General features: G+C 42.3%; 1 protein-coding gene across 5 annotated transcripts in view; it reads left to right on the top strand.

Moving 5' to 3' along the window:
- The window catches only part of UBE2D2 (ubiquitin conjugating enzyme E2 D2), a 67,428-nt gene that overhangs the window by 35,967 nt on the left and 12,283 nt on the right, over window positions 1–19,178 (top strand). For 2 of the 5 annotated variants that reach the window (XM_050795095.1, XM_050795094.1), the window contains exons 2-5: window positions 4,756–4,819; window positions 16,616–16,647; window positions 16,726–16,803; window positions 16,890–16,995. In XM_050795095.1, the coding sequence (XP_050651052.1) occupies window positions 4,756–4,819; window positions 16,616–16,647; window positions 16,726–16,803; window positions 16,890–16,995 (280 nt within the window). Of the gene's footprint in view, window positions 1–738; window positions 1,538–4,755; window positions 4,820–13,248; window positions 13,391–16,615; window positions 16,804–16,889; window positions 16,996–19,178 lie in introns of those variants that run through there. The other 3 variants (XM_050795091.1, XM_050795093.1, XM_050795092.1) reach the window with 3 other exon arrangements.

The raw sequence follows: 19,178 nt of genomic DNA, 5'->3' as shown, positions 1-19,178 counted from the left end.
AGCCACTGTGCCCAGCCATGATGACAATTTTTAAAGCTATTTTAATCCACATTTGTAGTCAGGATAATTCTTGCACAGACCCACTTGGTTAAAAAAAGAGAAAAAGAAAATTTTAAAGGGTAATTTATTTTTCAAATAGGCAATATACACACTTTTATAAAATTCAAAATGTATAAAAGGAATATAGTTCCCATTCTCACCCCTAAGCTTTCCTTCCTAAAGGCAATTATTAACTAGTTTCTTTGTGTGTGTGTGTGTGTGTGTGTGTGTGTGTGTGTGTGTGTGTTTTGAGACAGAGTCTCACTCTGTCACCCAGGCTGGAGTGCAGCGATGACATCTCAGCTCACTGCATCCTCTGCCTCCCGGGTTCAGGCAATTCTCCTGGCTCAGCCTCCCGAGTAGCTGGGACTACAGGTGTGTGCCGCCATGCCCGGCTAATTTTTGTATTTTTAGTAGACACGGGGTTTCAGCATGTTGGCCAGGCTGGTCTCGAACTCCTGACCTCAGGTGATCCACCTGCCTCAGCCTCCCAAAGTGCTGGGATTACAGGTGTGAGCCACCGTGCCTGGCGTTTCTTGTGTATTCTTTGGAGATATTTTATGCACATGTAAAGATGGATAGGTATGTGCTTTTTTTCTTTTTTTAAAAAGATCTGTTTCTGAATCCAAATATGTGTGTGTGTGTGTGTGTGTGTGTGTTGGAGTCTCGCTCTGTCGTGTGTGTGTGTGTGTGTGTGTGTGTGTGTGTGTTGGAGTCTCGCTCTGTTGCCCAGGCTGGAGTGCAGTATCACAATCTCAGCTCACGGCAACCTCCTCCTCCTGGGTTCAAGTGATTCTTCTGCTTCAGCCTCCCCAGTAGCTGGGATTACAGGTGTGTGCCACCACACCTGGCTGATTTTTGTATTTTTTTTTTTTTAGAGATGGGGTTGGTCAGGCTGGTGTCGAGCTCCTGACCTCGTGATCCACCTGCCTTGGCCTCCCAAAGTGCTGGGATTACAGATGTGAGCCACCGTGCCCAGCCCAAATGTACTTTTAAGAATAAAAAACTGGCGAGGTACTGTGGCTCACACCTGTAATTCCAGCACTTTGGGAGGCTGAGGAGGAAGGATTGCTTGAGTCCAGGCATTAGAGACCAGCCTGGGCAACATAGTGAGACCTTACCTCCCCTTTAAAAAGCAATAATAAACAACTTTGAGATACAGTATTACATACCGTAAAATTTAGTGTACAATTTGAGTTTTGACAAATAGGCATATAGTTGTACAATCTCTACTAAAATAATGATTTTGAGCACTTCTATCATTCCTCAGATTTTCTTCATGTCTGTTTATAGTTATTCCCCCCTCTAACTCCCTCCAGCCACTGGAACGATGGATCTGCTTTCTGTCACTATAGTTTTGCCTGTTCTAGAATGTCATATAAATGGAATCATACATCATGTAGCCTTATATCTGGCTTCTTTCACTTAGCAGTATGCTTTTGAGATTCAGCTGTATCAGTGCCGTCAGCCAAGGAAGTGTTGAATGAGCGCTTTAAAGGTCTATTAGTCTAAGTTTGGCTTAGGGTTTTAAAATTATATCATACTGGCTTGTGAAACAGACTGATGGATCTTGTATTCTGCTTAGATAAATCGTAGCGCTTGAGTTAAAAACCTTGATGTCATTCAGCATGGAAAAAAGTAACTCAGTTTGAAAGGAGCAAAAGATTAAAGTGAAATCAAAAGTAAAATTCCACTTAGTGAACATGGCAGGACCTCAGAATTGTTCAATTGTTAAATTCAAGTTATATTTTAATAACCTGTTGCTACAGCAGTGTCTTAAATAAAGCCAGATGTTCTTAGTTATACCAACCTGTGCTGTCAGTAATATTTGAGAATGGGAACTATTACTTTTTTTCTTGAGATGGGCAGAAAATCTCTATTTTAGAGACACAAGATCCAAAAATTGAGATATTTGAGTAAGTTAATCATTATCTCAATCCAGAGCCTTCTTTTTTTCAAACTTTCTTTTTTTTTTTTTTTTTTTTTTTGAAATGGAGTCTTGCTCTGTTGCCCAGGCTGGAGGGCAGTGGTGCAATCTTGGCTCACTCAAGCTCCGCCTCCCAGGTTCATGCCATTCTCCTGCCTCAGCCTCCTGAGTAACTGGGACTACAGGTGCCCGCCAACACGCCCGGCTAATTTTTTATATTTTTGGTAGATATGGGATTTCACCGTCTTAGCCAGGATGGTCTCGATCTTCTGACCTCATGATTCGCCTGCCTCGGCCTCCCAAAGTGCTGGGATTACAGGCAGGAGCCACTGCGCCTGGCCCTTTTTCAAACTTTATCTCTGTACTTTATGCTTTGTACTCCAAACTTACAGAGAGGATGAAACAACGTAAGAGTCTAAATGGTTTTTGGATTTAAAAAACTTAGACTTTTCTCTTTTCACTGTTGTAGTTTTAAAATATAATCGAACACTAGTTCTTCTTGAGAACTTTGTTTTTGTCTCAAAAACCAAGCTGAGGGGAAATGGAATATAGTATGATTTCCTGCCTTGTAATTTTTCAGGCATCCCCACCCAATAACAAGTCTCAAGTTTCTGAACTTTTATGTTTAAAAAGCTGAGAAGCTGGTAACTGATTATAAAACATTATTACAGGTAGAGGAGTCTCTGACTAAAAAGCTTTTTTTTTTCTTTTTTGAGATGGAGTCTCGCTCTGTCGCCCAGGCTGGAGTGCAGTGGCATGATCTCAGCTCACTGCAACCTGCCTTTCCTGGGTTCAAGCATTTCTTCTGCCTCAGCCTCTCGAGTAGCTGGGATTACAGGTGTGTGCCACCACTCCCAGCTAATTTTGTATTTTTTTAGTACAGACAGGGTCTCGCTATGTTGGCCAGGCTGGTCTCAAGCTCCTGGCCTCAAGTGATTGGCGCTGCCTTGGCTTCCCAAAGTGTTGGGATTATAGGTGTGAGCCATCGCTCCTGGGAGCTACAAAGCTTTATGGATGGTGGCTTTTATTACTTCAGTCAGCCTTTTAAAATACTTTTTTTTTTTTTTTGGAGACAAAATCTCATTCTGTTGCCCCAGGCTGGAGTGTAGTGGCATGATCTTGCTTCACTGCAACCTCCACCTCCCAGGTTCTAGCAATTCTCCTGCCGTAGCCTCCCAAGTAGCTGGGACTATAGACATGCACTCACTATGCTTGGCTAATTTTTGTATTTTTAGTAGAAATGGGGTTTCACGATGTTCACCAGGCTAGGCTGGTCTCGAACTCCTGACGTCAGGTTATCCTCCCGCCTTGACCCCACAAAGTGCTGGGATTACAAGCATGAGCCACTGTGCCCAGTCTAAAATATATTCTTTCAAAGTTTTTTCTACTTTTAGAACCCTGGTAGTGGACTTCCACTGAAAACGTATCAACTTGTCAGATGGTCCAGTATAATTTTGGAACATTTATGACTTTAGAAGGTTGTCCCAAGTGTAACCTAATAGTTTTGAGATACTAAAATTGGCCTTAAATTTTTTTTTGAAAAATAATAAATGAAATGTTTACATTAAAACAGTTTTGGCTGGGCGTGGTGGCTCATGTCTGTAATCCCAGCACTTTGGGAGGCCGAGGTGGGTGGATCATGAGGTCAGGAGATCCAGATCATCCTGGCTAATACAGTGAAACCCCGTCTCTACTAAAAATACAAAAAATTAGCCAGGCATGGTGGCAGGTGCCTGTAGTCCCAGCTACTCGGGAGGCTAAGACAGGAGAATGGCGTGAACCCGGGAGGCGGAGCTTGCAGTGAGCTGAGATCGCGCCACTGCACTCCAGCCTGGGCAACAGAGCGAGACTCCTTCTCAAAAAAAAAAAAAAAAAAACGGTTTTTATGGCTCTTTAATACATAATACATGTTTTTTGTTTTTGTTTGTTTGTTTGAAATGGAGTCTCGCCGGGCACGGTGGCTCAAGCCTGTAATCCCAGCACTTTGGGAGGCCGAGACGGGTAGATCACGAGGTCAGGAGATCGAGACCATCCTGGCTAACACCGTGAAACCCCGTCTCTACTAAAAAATACAAAAAACTAGGCGGGCGATGTGGCGGACGCCTGTAGTCCCAGCTACTCGGGAGGCTGAGGCAGGAGAATGGCGTGAACCTGGGAGGCGGAGCTTGCAGTGAGCTGAGATCCGGCCACTGCACTCCAGCCTGGGCGACAAAGCGAGACTTCGTCTCAAAAAAAAAAAAAAAAAAAAAAAAGGGAGTCTCACTCTATCGCCCAGCCTGGAGTGCAGTAGTGCAATCTTGGCTTATTGCAACCTCCGCCTCCCTGGTTCAAGAGATTCTCCTGCCTCAGCCTCCTGAGTAGCTGGTATTGCAGGCATGTACCACCATGCCCGGCTAATTTTTTCTATCTTCGCTAGAGACAGGCTTGTTGGCCAGGCTGGTCTCGAACTCTTGACCTCAAGTGATCTGCCCGCCTCAGCCTCCCAAAGTGCTGGAATTACAGGTGTGAGCCACTGCTCCCAGCCCATAATACATGTTTTACCTTCCTCATTGTATTTATTTACTAAGCTCTGAACAAAGCAAAAATGACCCACTTTAAAAATACACATTGCATTGGAGAATCCAAAATACCTTAAAGATTCACCAATCTACTCATCTCTTACTCTGAAGGAATGCTCTTAAAAGAGTTTCACCAGCATGACAGAGAATATTGGTAACAATATAAACTTTAATAATGGATAAAAGGTACATTTACATTGAATATATTTCTTTTCTTTCTTTTTTCTGTAGGAATTGAATGATCTGGCACGGGACCCTCCAGCACAGTGTTCAGCAGGTCCTGTTGGAGATGATAGTAAGTATTTAAAAGGAATAATGGAGTAATAGCATAACAATGGTTATTTTGTGTGAAGAAACAATTATGCCGGGCGCGGTAGCTCAAGCCTGTAATCCCAGCACTTTGGGAGGCCGAGACGGGCGGATCACGAGGTCGGGAGATCGAGACCATCCTGGCTAACACGGTGAAACCCCGTCTCTACTAAAAAATACAAAAAACTAGCCGGGCGATGTGGCGGGCGCCTGTAGTCCCAGCTACTCGGGAGGCTGAGGCAGGAGAATGGCGTAAACCCGGGAGGCGGAGCTTGCAGTGAGCTGAGATCCGGCCACTGCACTCCAGCCTGGGCGGCAGAGCGAGACTCCGTCTCAAAAAAAAAAAAAAGAAACAATTACGCTATAGGGAAGAGGCAGTGTTTAACCTTTAGTGGCCCATGAATGGAGCAACTCTGTGTTCATCCCATTATCATCTGTGTTGTTCATTACATTTTGAATCTTCTGCCAGGTATTGGCTGTATAGTTGTTCTGGTCCTCTCCTACCTGACCTTCATTCCTTCTGGGTATTTTCCTGGAGTGAAGGATTTGAGCTTTTACCTACAGCTAGCTATTATTCTTGAGTAAGATAATACTAAGGATGATAGTATATGTGTCTGTGTCTGACTTTCTACTGGCTCATACTTGTGAAATCAGGTCTTTATTTATTTTTTTCTTGAGACAGGGTCTCGCTCTGTCACCCAGGCTGGAGTGCAGTGGCATGATCTCGGCTCACTACAGCCTCTGCCTCCTGGGTTCAAGTGATTCTCGTGCCTTGGCCTCTTGAGTATCTGGGATTACAGGTGCATGCTACCACGCCTGACTAAGTTTTATGTTTTTAGTAGATTCGTGATTTCGCTATGTTGGCCAGGCTGGTCTCAAACTCCTGGCCTCAGGTGATCCGCCTGCTTCGGCCTCCCAAAGTGCTGGGATTACAGGCGTGAACTACCACGCCTGGCCAAAAGCAGATCTTTATTTTTGAAGTCCAGTTTATCTGCTTAATTTTGTCTAAAATAATCTATGAGATGTCTTAATGCATACATTGGATGATAATTTCCTCTGTGTTCCACTTCATTGCAACATAATTTTTTCCTATATAGTGTCTTTGAACTTTTTTAAAGAGGGGATATTTGAATGAGACTGTGCTATGTAAAACTAATTCACAAAAAACTGTAACATTTTGTTGGGTGTGATGGCTCATGTCTCTAATCCCAGCACTTTGGGAGGCCGAGGCAGGTGGATCAGTTGAGCCCAGGAGTTCAAGACCAGCTTGGTCAACATGGTGAAGCCCTGTCTCTACAAAAAACACACGAAAAAATTAGCCAGGTGTGTTGGTGCATACTGGTAGTCCAAGCTACTTGGAAAGCTAAGGTGGGAGGATCTCTTGAACCTGAGCCTGGGAAGCAGAGTTTGCAGTGAGCCAGGACCATGCCACTATACTCCAGCTTGGGCGACAGAGTGAGATGCTGTCTCAAAAAATAAAAACAGGACTGGGCCTGGTGACTCATGCCTGTAATCCCAGCACTTTGAAAGGCCAAGGCGGGCGGATCATGAGGTCAGGCATTCAAGACCATCCTGGACGAGATGGTGAAACCCTGTCTCTACTAAAAATACTAAAAAAATTAACCGGGCGTGGTGACAGGCGCCTGTAATCCCAGCTACTCGGGAGGCTGAGGCAGAGAACTGCTTGAACCCAGGAGGCGGAGGTTGCAGTGAGCTGAGATTGTGCCACTGCACTCTAGCCTGGGTGACAGAGTGAGACTCACTCTCCAAAAAAAAAATTGTAACATTTAACAAGTATTTTAAAGTATGCATACTTACAAACACTTGTGTAAATATGTAGATTAAGGTCAAAATGAGTACAGGGTTAAATTAGCTTATGTTTAATAGTTTTGTTTGTTTGTTTTGTTTTTTAAGACGGAGTCTCACTCTCTTGCCCATGCTGGAGTGCAGTGGCGCGACCTTGACTCACTGCAACCTCTGCCTCCCGTGTTCAAGCAATTCTCGTGCCTCAGCCTTCCAAGTAGCTGGGATTACAGGCACCTGCCACCACATCTGGCTAGTTTTTGTATTTTTAGTAGAGACGGGGTTTTGCCATGTTGACCAGGCTGGTCTTGAATTCCTGACCTCAGGTGATCCGCCTGCCTTGGCCCCCCAAAGTTCTGGAATTACAGGCATGAGGTACTGCACCTGGCCTCTAATTGTTTTCTCCTGATTTTTCTTACTAATGTTGTGTCTGGGTCTGCACAGTGGCTCACACCTGTAATCTCAGTGCTTTGGGAGGCTGAGGCAGACAGATCACTTGAGCCCAGGAGTGCGAGACCAGCCTGGGCAGCATGGTGAAACCCTGTCTCTACAAAAAAATACAAAAATTAGCCTGGCCTGGTGGTGCATGCCTGTAGCCCCAGCTACTCAGGAGGAGTTTGAGGTGGGAGGATCGCTTGAGTCCAGGAAGTTGAGGCTGTAGTAAGCCAAGATTGCACCACTGTACTCCAGTCTGGGCAACGGGAGCGAGACTATCTCAAAACAAAAACAACAACAAAAGAAAAAAAGAATGTGTCTGGTCTACTAAATCGTGAAGAATGAAAGCAAGGCCCTTTTACAAGGATTACTTTACAAATAAAATAGATAAATATTATAAATTATGAGTCCAAGTACATGTCATGAAAAAACTCATTTACATTATTGTATTCTGACTTACCTAGCGTGAGTAACTGTAGTATTTGGTACCAAACAAGGCAGACTAAGTACCTAAACCATACAAAATGATTTAGTAAGTGCTCTTACACACTATTGTCTCATTTAAGCCTTACCACAACTCATTTAGGTGACTGGAGTAGAAATTTTAAACTGTTTTAGAAAAGAGTCCCATGAGAAGCTCATGGAGATTCTCTGTGTGGACTCGTTCTCAGGTTTTCTGATTCTAGTTTGTCCTTCCACTGTATCATATCAGCCACATCCATCAGTGTACTCTTTCTATTCAGTTGGAAAAGTGCTTTTGTTTTAGGTAAATTCAAGAATGGCTGAAAATCTTTAATTAAAAGTGATTGGAGTCAGGGGACTTGATTTCATTTTTGAAGTTTTCTTTAGCATGCTGAAGTAATTTGTCTTTGCTTTGCTTCGCTTCTGCCATAGTTAGCACTATACATTTCTTTCTCACATTGAAAAATTGTTCCCTTTGGAGAGTTAAATAAAACTCCCACAGCCGAGTGCGATGGCTCACGCCTGTAATCCCAGCACTTTGGGGGGCCGAGGCGGGCGGATCATGAGGTCAGGAGATGAATACCATCCTGGCTAACATGGTGAAACCCCATCTCTACTAAAAATACAAAAAATTAGCCGGGCATGGTGGTGGGCGCCTGTAGTCTCAGCTACTCAGGCGGCTGAGGCAGGAGAATGGCGTGAACCCAGGAGGTGGAGCTTGCAGTGAGCTGAGATCATGCCACTGCACTCCAGCCTGGGCGACAGAGCAAGACTCCATCTCAAAAAAAAAAAAAAAAAAAAAAAAAATAAGCTGAAGATTGAATGGCCATGTATCTGTTTCCTTCTATCTTCTCTTCCCTCCCCGCCTTTCCCCCTCCCCCTGTGCTGGCATTACAGGCATACAGACGTGAGCCACCACACCCAGCCTTTTTTTTTTTTTTTTTTTTTTTTTTTTTTTTTTTTTTTGAGACAGAGTCTCCTCTGGTCTTCTTTCAAGGCAGGGGATGACTCTTGCCCAGGCTAGAGTGTAGTGGCGCAATTGCAGCTCACTGAAGCCTCAAACTCCTGGGCTCAAGGGATCCTCCCACCTCAGCCTCCTGAGTAACTGGGACTATGGGTACATGCCCTTACACCCCTGGCTAATTAAAAAAAAAAAAATATATATATATATATAGAGAGAGAGAGAGAGAGAGAGCGCAATAGGGTCTCACCATGTTTTCTATGCTGGTCTTGAAATCCTGGGCTCAAGTGATCCTCCTGCTTCTGCCTCCCAAAGCCCTGTGATTACAGCTGCGAGCCACCGCACCCAACTTTCTTTTGTTTTGAACACTTGGTAAATGTGACTGTCTTGAGATCTGTGCATTCAAGTGTAGGTGTCTGGAGATTCAGTCTCATACTATCAGATATTCTCACCGTCCCCTGCTTTTTTGTTTGTTTGTTTGAGACAGAGTCTTGCTCTGTTGCCCAGGCGTGCAGCAGATCGTGCAGTGGCGTGATCTCGGTTCACTGCGACCTCTACGTCCTGGGTTCAAGCAATTCTCCTGTCTCCATCTCCCAAGTAGCTGGGATTACAGGCATATACCACCATGCCTGACTAATTTTTTGTATTTTTTTTTTTTTTTTTTTTGAGACGGGGTCTCGCTCTGTCACCCAGGCTGGAGTGCAGTGGCCGGATCTCAGCTCACTGCAAGCTCCGCCTCCCGGGTTCACGCCATTCTCCTGCCTCAGCCTCCCGAGTAGCTGGGACTACAGGCGCCCGCCACCTCGCCCGGCTAGTTTTTTGTATTTTTTAGTAGAGACGGGGTTTCACCGGGTTAGCCAGGATGGATTTTTTGTATTTTTAGTAGAGACGGGGTTTCACCATGTTGGCCAGGCTGGTCTCGAACACCTGACCTCAGGTGATCCACCCACCTCAGTCTCCCAAAGTGCTAGGATTACAGGCATGAACCAGTGTGCCCAGCCTGTCCCTTTTAACCTCAAGGCTTCATTCAGAATATTAAAGAGTAATCATTCATCTGTGAACTTCACATTTAAACTCTCATAAAACAGATTGTGTAACTTTCAGTTTGCATAATTTGGTTTGATAGTATTAAACCAACATAGTGCTGGGAACTTATTTTTGTTTTTTACTATCAAAACTTTTTATTTTGGTCAATTTTGATCAATCCTAAGATGGATCATTAAATGAAAGATTTTTGAAATAGATGTTTATGTAAAATGTAGCAATATTTTATATTTGTGGGCCAGTATTTCATTCAGTAACTATTTTTGGGGTCCTTTTTACTTGAATTTCTAGTAATTCTTGAGCTATTTCTCCTTTTTTTTTTTTTTTTTTGAGACAGAGTCTCACATTGTCACCCACTTGGAGTATAGTGGCATAGTCTCGGCTCACTGCAACCTGTGCCTCCTGGGTTCAAGCAATTCTCCTGCCTCAGCCTCCCGAGTAGCTGGGATTACAGGCACCTGCCACCACGCCTAGCTAATTTTTTGTATTTTTAGTAGAGATGGGGTTTCACCATGTTGGCCAGGCTGATCTCGAACTCCTGACCTTGTGATTCGCCTGCCGTGGCCTCCCAAAGTGCTGGAGCAGGCATGAGCCACTGCGCCTAGCCTACTTGAGCTATTTCTTTTTTTTTTTTTTTTTTTTTTTTTTTTTTTTTTTTTTTTTTTTGAGACGGAGTCTCGCTCTGCCACCCAGGCTGGAGTGCAGTGGCCGGATCTCAGCTCACTGCAAGCTCCGCCTCCCGGGTTCACGCCATTCTCCTGCCTCAGCCTCCCAAGTAGCTGGGACTACAGGCGCCCGCCACATCGCCCGGCTAGTTTTTTGTATTTTTTAGTAGAGACGGGGTTTCACCGTGTCAGCCAGGATGGTCTCGATCTCCTGACCTCGTGATCCGCCCGTCTTGGCCTCCCAAAGTGCTGGGATTACAGGCTTGAGCCACCGCGCCCGGCTACTTGAGCTATTTCTAAAAACATTGTAATGTGAGGCAGGTTTGGTATTCTCTCACTACCTTCTCTGATTTATACTTGTACCTGTAAGAGCTAGGGAGTCTAGAAAGGCTTCCAGAGAGTAACCTAAATCAGTGGTTTTAGCAGGTATCTTTATATTCAACCAATGTGACAAAATTCTCAAGATTTAAATGGTAGGCCTTTAAATGCTTTCATTAATTAAATTCTTTCATTAAACAAATAAACCCTGAATGGGTTTTAGTTTCTCTTTCTCTGCCTTTTTATTGGTACTGTAGATTCTAGATCATTTTATGAGAGGCATAAAGATTATTTGTCTTGGTTGCTACATGAGTAATTTTTTTCTTCCTTCTCCTTCACCTGTTTTAAAGACTTAGTCCCGTGCATGTGTTTTTGCTCATTTTTTTGATGATGGAATTTGACCTTAATAACAGTGAAGACAAATTAACATAGTGTTATCAGAATGTGAATAGGTTTTTATTCAGAGTTTAACGCCAATGGATTACATATGTTTAGTCCTATTGGAATGTTAAACAGATATGATCTACTAAACTAAATAGATATGGATTACAGATGAGATCACCTATGATGTTGAGTTAAAAGTTCACAATAATGTAAGAATCTTCTGCCTGGTACAATGGCTCATACCTGTAATCCCAGCACTTTGGTAGGCCAATGCAGAAGGATCGCTTGAGGCCAGGAGTTTGAGACCAGCTTGGGCAACATAGCAAGACCTGATCTTTATGAAAATAAAAATTAAAAAAATTAGCAGGACATGGTGACACTCGCCTGTAGTCCCAGCTGCTCAGTTGGCTGAGGTGGGAGGATTGCTTGAGCCCAGGAGTTTGAGGCTGCTGTGAGCCAAGTTTGTGCCACTGCACTCCAGTCTGGGCAATAGAGTGAGACTCTGTCTCTTAAAAAAATATATATACACACACATATCTATGCATATATATGTATGTATATATATACATATATATAAAATATACAGTATGCTAGAGTATCTTTAACTTTTTGTAGTGTGGGTATGAAAGATTGCAATATTAGTTGAAAATATGTGTTTTTTTCTGTCATTTTCTATCAAGAAGGGTATTCTGGCTGGGCGTGGTAGCTCATGCCTGTAATCCTAGCACTTTGGGAGGCCAAGGTGGGTGGATTGCCTGAGCTTAGGAGTTTGAGACCAGTCTGGGCAACATGACGAAACCCCATCTCTACTAAAAATACAAAAAATTAGCCGGGCGAGGTGGTGCACACCTGTAATCCCAGCTATTTGGGAAGCTAAGGCAGGAGAATTACTTGAACCTGGGAGGCAGAGGTTACAGTGAGCCCAGATCTTGCCATTGCACTCCAGCCTTGACAGAGCGAGACTCTGTCTCAAAAAAAGAAGGGTATTCTGGGTATTCTGGCTGGGCACTGCTGGTGGCTCATGCCTATATTCCCAACAGTTTGAGAGGCCAAGGCAGGCAGATCGCTCGAGCCCAGGAGTTTGAGACCAGCCTGGGCAACATGGCAAGACCCTTTCTCCATTTAAAAAAAAAAAAAAAGAAGAAGAAGAAGGGTATTCTTTCCATAATTGTAAACATTAGCAGCTTGTTGACATTTCTGCTTCAACCCTGTTGGGGATTCTACGTTGTCCAATTGTTAGTAGATTTTGATCCCACAGTCTATTTGTGCTTTGTTTGTGTTAGTAGGAAGAACAGGGAATCACAAAAAAGGAAATATTTAGCTAAAAATTTCTGATTTAAGGCCGGTCCTGGTGGCTTATGACTATAATCCCAGCACTTTGGGAGGCCAAGGCGGGTGGATCACCTGAGGTCAGGAGTTCGAGACCAGCCTGACCAACGTGGTGAAACCCCGTCTCTACTAAAAATACAGCAAAATTAGTCAGATGTGGTGGCACGCACCTGTAATCCCAGCTACTCAGGGGGCTAAGGCAGGAGAATTGCTTGAACCTGGGAGGTGGAGGTTGCAGTGAGCCGAGATCGAGCCACTGCACTCCAGTCCAGGCGACAGATCAAGACTCCATCTCAAAAAAAAAAAATTCTGATTTAAATTTTTCTAATAACTTCTTAAGTCTGGTAGTAGTATTAGCAAGAAAAGAAGAAGATTGATCTTGAAAAGACTAGGAGGAAAGAATTAGTACTTAAATGGTTAATGGAAAATTTAATTTTTAAAATTGTCTCAATATTTTTATATTTTGACTGGGTATGGTGACCCACACCTATAATCCTAGCACTTTGGGAGGCTGAGGTGGGTGAATTGCTTGAGCCCAGGAGTTCAAGACCATCCTGGACAACATAGCGAGACCTCATCTCTCTCTTTTTTTTTTTTTTTTTTTTTTTTTTTTTAATGAGATGAAGTTTCGCTCTTGTTGCCCAGGCTGGAGTGCAATGGCGCAATCTTGGCTCACCGCAACCTCAGTCTCCCAGGTTCAAGCGATTCTTCTGCCTCAGCCTTCCAAGTAGCTGGGATTATAGGCAATGCGCCACCATGCTTGGCTAATTTTGTACTTTTAGTAGAGACGGGGTTTCTCCATGTTAGTCAGGCTGGTCTCGAATTCCTAACCTCAGGAGATCCACCTGCCTCGGCCTCCCAAAGTGCTGGGATTATAGGTATGAGCTATCGCACCCAGCCGCCCATCTGTATTTAAAAAAATAATAATAATAAAATAATACTTTATTAAGTGCTTGCTTTCTTTTTTTAAAAGTGCTTTCTTTTCTTTTCTTTTTCTTTTTTTTTTTTTTTAAGATGGAGTCTCGCACTGTTGCCCAGGCTGGAGTGCAGTGGCACGATCTCGGCTCACTGCAACCTCCGCCTCCTGGGTTCAAGCTATTCTCCTTCCTCAGCCTCCCGAGTAGCTGGGATTACAGGCACCTGCCACCATGCCCAGGTAATTTTTTGTATTTTCAGTAGAGATGGGGTTTCGCCATGTTGGTCAGGCTGATCTCGAACTCCTGACCTCAGGCGATCCACCTGCCTTGGCCTCCCAAAGTGCTAGGATTACAGGCGTGAGCCACCGCACCCAGAGACAAGTTTTATTTTTTTAAGAGATGGCCACATTCTTGGAAAGTGTAGACTGAAATAAATCACTATTGAAATGACATCAGTGTGAAACTGCCCATTTCACTTAAGTTCTGAAATCTTTCATCATGTAAATAATTTCCATGTCTCTCTTTTATATTAAACTAATGATATAACTAGTGACAAAAATAAAATCCAAATGCTAGCATTGTCCAGAAAAAATTTACAGGTCTGTTTATAATTGTTATAAAGGTGAACTGCTGAAACTTGTTCACTGAAATAGTTCGAGTTGAATTAATGCTTTACATCCTCAATTTTATATTAGAAATTCACACACAAGTTAAAATGGAAAAACTGCCAATACCTGATTTCTGTCCCCTATTTTTCCACTCGCAGTCATATACATAGTTACCTTTTGACCCCATGGGGGAAAAATACATCTAACAGAGAACTACCAATAACAGAAAGAAGAAAAATAATTGTTTTTTTTTTTTTTTTTTTTTTTGAGAATGAAATGTTTCCCAATCTTAAGCACAGTCTCCATGTAATTGGCATGCTAGCTGGATGTCTTTTGGCATACTTGTTACATATTTGGCAAGAGTAGCACATAAGTTGGTGTCTTCATAAAGGCCCATCAGATAGGCCTCACTTGCCTCCTGCAAAGTACCAAAAGCTGGAAGTGTAGATTTGTTTTGAAGTCCCCAGCAACTTCTTGTATCAGATGCTGGAAAGGAAGTTTGCTAATCAGAAGTTCAGTGGACTTCTGATGAGATCTATTTTCACAGAGTACCACAGTACCAGACCTGTAACAGTGAGGTTTCTTTACCCTTCCGGTAAAAGGTACACTCTTGTGAGTAACTTCTGTAGCCAGTTGCTTCCTGGGTGCTTTACTACTTTGCCAATTTGCTGATAATGTACCTTCTACTAGTCATGATCTAGATACCTCCTTGTTTATCCCCCTTCTCAGCAAGCTAGAGGTAGCGCAGACATTAGAGATGAGGGCGCCACTGTGGCAGGCAGTGCCTGAGAACACTTAAAAGCAGTGCTTTCTTATTATCTTACCCAACTCTTACAGCTTTGCGTGGGAATGCAGGTACAATTAATACTCTTCCATTATAACCACAAATTTAAATAACATAAAAGAATTAAGTAGAAGAACAGGTCCCTTGGCCAGTTGGTCATTCTTTTGTCTAATAGTGTTTTTAGCCTTGTTATTGGGGGTTAATTCTAGTTATCAATGTTTTATTTACTCAAATTGTAAGTATATTTGTGATTAAAAATAGAGTGAGATTCATGTGTGTGTGTGCATGCATGCGTGTGAGCGTGTGTGTGTGTTTTAGTCTTGTTTTTATTTTTATTTTTTCGGAAACGGGGTCTTGCTATGTTGCCTGGGCTGGACTTGAACTCCTGGGCTCAAATCATCCTCCCAACTCAGCATCCTGAGTAGCTGGGATTACAGGTGCCTGCTTTTGTGTCTTTAAACAGCATATAAGGGGCTTTTTATAGGACTTCCCTTGAAGATACTAGGTCCAGTTTTAGTGGCCCAGAATGGCTTTGTCCTTGGCTTACACAGTCCATTAAATGGTCGGCAGAGAGTTAATATAAGTGTTTCTAAGTACTAGGGAGGGCTCATCTAAGGAAGGGAGCCTCAGCAATTCCTGTCCTTTACCTTTAACTCCTAATCAACGAGCTGCTGCTATTTTTAGGTTCAAGTCCCAGTGAGCAACAAACCAACCATAGGGATTAGTTTCATATTAAGGAGGTTGGAAGGAACTTTAGGATTTGGACTGACATTCTGGTGGATTTTTATATGGCTTCTTAGTCTTCATGTTTCTTCTACCTTGTGACAAGAGTTATCTGGTTTGGGTTGTTCAAATATAACCCCAGTGACAACTTCCCTTAGGTTGCTCAGATCATAGTATGAATGTTAAGTATACTAAGTAGTAGCTTGCTTATAAATAAAAACTCTGGCTTTTGATCTCTCATACTGCACTTAGTAACATGAGAACATGGAACAAGCACCATTTTCTGCATTTGGAAGATATTTATTTATTGAACAAGTTTATAACTTATTGGAAGTATCCCTAGAGCTTGTAATCAACCTTGGGCTTTTAGCTAATATTTTCTTTTTAAATTTCACTCCTTTTTTTCTCTTTTTTCCTCTTTAACTTATCCTCTACGTTAGAAGAGATGATGCTTTTGTTTCTTTAATGAGGACCAGTAATGTACAGACCTACACAAGAGTTTTTAGAAATTTGTTCTCATTGTTAAAACCAGTCTTTCTTAATTTGAGTATTATCTACCTTGACTTTACTGTTTTGTCCCCCGTATACCAGCATTATAAAAGAAGTCATGCCCGTAATCCCAGCTTTGGGAGGCCGAGGTGGGTGGATCATCTGAGGTCAGGAGTTTGAGACCTGGCCAAATGTGGCAAAACCTTGTTTCTACTAAAACTACAAAAATTAGCCAGGTGTGGTGGCACTTGTCTGTAGTCCCAGCTACTTGGGAGGCTGAGGCAGAAGAATTGCTTGAACCTGGGAGGCGGAGGTTGCATGAGCCGAAATTGGTGCCACTGCATTCCAGCCTGGGCGATAGAGTGAGACTCTGTCTCAAAAAAAAAAAAAAGTATATTATATGTAATTGTTTTGAAGAAATGATTTACCCCGTGAGGTAAAGAAATAGCTATTTAAAAGTAGAACTATGAGCCTTGTCAATAAGTTTGTTTCTCTGACATGAAGTTTCAAGAAGTTTTAGCCCAAATACTTTTTTTTGTTTTGTTTTTGAGAGAGTCTCGCAGTGGCGCAGTCATGGCTTATTGCAGCCTCCACTTCTCAAAGCCTCTCAAAGTGTTGGGATTACAGGTGTGAGCCACCACACCTGGCTCCAAATATTTTTCATTGAGCACCTTATCAGTGTTCTAGGCCATTCTAGTCATTTTTCTTGTTTCTTTAGACTGTTATTTTATGTTCCTCATCTTGCTCATACTCATATTATTTATAAATGAATTTGGATTAGAAGGGGAATGATATGTTACTATGGCACAGATACAATGTAGATATTGTTACATGGTGACTTTTTTCTTGTTATTTTTCAGTGTTCCATTGGCAAGCTACAATAATGGGGCCAGTAAGTATTCAGATTAAATTCAGAATAAGCAGTTTATGTAATTTACTCATTTTAATCCCACTTTTCTTTTATCAACAGAATGACAGTCCCTATCAGGGTGGAGTATTTTTCTTGACAATTCATTTCCCAACAGATTACCCCTTCAAACCACCTAAGGTAATTAATTGGAATGTGGCAGTTTTTAATGTGCTTTCTATAATACTAATAAACTAGTTTATAGAAAATTTCCTTTCTTTCTGTAGGTTGCATTTACGACAAGAATTTATCATCCAAATATTAACAGTAATGGCAGCATTTGTCTTGATATTCTACGATCACAGTGGTCTCCAGCACTAACTATTTCAAAAGGTAACAATGGGTATTTGATATCAAGATAACGCAACCGTGTCTTTTGTCTTTTTAGAGTTACTTATTTTTGAAAAGATTATTTTTCTTTTAAGAAGAGATAGTAATGCTTCTTATTCTGAAATGGACCTTGAGAACTGAAAACGAGTTGGATTTTTCAAGCAAAAGTGTTCGTTGGTATAGTGACTACTTTGTCAGTTGTGCTACTCAAGCATAGGTTAGAAGATGGACACTGGGCCGGGCGCGGTGGCTCATGCCTGTAATCCCAGCACTTTGGGAGGCCGAGGTGGGCGGATCACAAGGTCAGGAGATCGAGACCATCCTGGCTAACACGGTGAAACCCTGTCTTTACTAAAAATACAAAAGAATTAGCCGGGCATGGTGGTGGGTGCCTGTAGTCCCAGCTACTCGGGAGGCTGAGGCAGGAGAATGGTGTGAACCCAGGAGGCGGAGCTTGCAGTGAGCGGAGATCATGCCACTGCACTCCAGCCTGGGCAACAGAGTGAGACGCTATCTCACAAAAAAAAAAAAAAGATGGACACTGGCATGAATGTTTTTTTAGAGCATAAACACAATTAACATCTCTTCCAACCTTGAGATTCATGAATGGAAAAAATAGATACTATTCCAGAACAGGAAATAGATCAGCCCTTTAGGCAAATGCTTATACTGTGAACATAGACATTAGGTTCTTGAAGAACGAAATATTGGTAAATATTTTACCAGCTCTTGTCTTTAGGTTTCTATATCAATGAACTGAGCGATGTAGTTGTCTTATGTGTTGATTTGAAATTGTACAACCCTTGAACATTATTCCCAGATGAAATCACAGTTGGATTAAAATACTCTCTCTCTCATTATTCCCAGATGAAATCACAGTTGGATTAAAATTTTCTCTCTCTCTCTCTATATATATATATTTTTTGAGATGGAGTCTCACTTCGTCGCCCAGGCTGGACTGCAGTGGTGCAATCTTGGCTCATTGCAACCTCTGCCTCCCGGGTTCAAGTGATTCTCCTGCCTCAGCCTCCCTAGTAGCTGGGATTACAGGCATCCGCCACCATGCCCGGCTAATTTTTGTATTTTAGGCTGAGGCAGGAGAATCGCTTGAACCCGGGAGGCGGAGGTTGCAGTGAGCCGAGATCATGCCACTGCACTCCAGCCTGGCCAGCCTGGCCAGCCTGGGGGACACAGCAAGACTCTGTCTCAAAAAAAAAAAAGAATCTTTATCAGATCTCACCGCTCTACTCTGAGAGGTGATAAAAGAGCTTACTGGATGTACTTTTGTGAAAATGAAATCAGTTGTTTAAGAGAAAAATCAAATATGGTAATGGATTAATATGTTTAAAATATGAAGTACAAAAATCAGAAAAAAATTCAGATCCTAATAGATGAGTGGACACAGGGGAACCAAAGAATAAATAAATGAATGTTACATTCCCTTTTTTTACCTTTTTAATTAACAAAGATATTTTTAAAAGGAGACAAAATGCTAATGAGGTATATTGAAATGAATACTCTATACTTCAAGTAGAGGTATAGGTTTGTAGAGCCCAGTCTGCCAGTATGTGTTAAGATACTTAATCATCCATGCCCATTTACCCAATAATTCTAGTTTCATTTATTTATACTAAGAAAACAATCCCAAATGCTGAAAAAACTTTGTATGCAAGTACATTTGTGACAGTGTGATTTAGTTCTGAAAATTAGAGGTTACTTACAGAAGAGGAAAAAATAAATGGGTTCTAGCACTTGCATTTAAGAGAGTATTGACCCTGGCCAGGCACAGTGGTTCATGCCTATAATCCCAGCAGTTTGTGAGGCTGAGGTGGGCAGATCACTTGAGACTAGAAGTTCGAGACCAGCTTGGCCAACATGGCAAAACCCTATCTTTACTAAAAATACAAAAATTAGCCAGGTGTGATGACACGTGCCTGTACACTCCTGGGTGTGATGGCGTGTGCCCAACTACTCAGGAGGCTGAGGCAGGAGAATCACTCGAACCCAGGAGACAGAGGTTGCAGTGAGCCAAGATGGTACCACTGCACTCTAACCTGGGTGACAGAGGGAGACTCTATCGCCAAAAAAAAAAAGTATTGAACTTTACAAATATTGCAAAAATAGGAAAATACTGTGTTTGAGAAAAGCAGAAAAAAGAAAAAAGGCATATACACTGTAACAAGAGT

The sequence above is a fragment of the Macaca thibetana genome, chromosome 6 (assembly GCF_024542745.1).
Source record: "Macaca thibetana thibetana isolate TM-01 chromosome 6, ASM2454274v1, whole genome shotgun sequence".
NCBI classification, from domain to species: domain Eukaryota; kingdom Metazoa; phylum Chordata; class Mammalia; order Primates; family Cercopithecidae; genus Macaca; species Macaca thibetana.
This window is presented reverse-complemented; position numbering and strand designations above follow the sequence as displayed.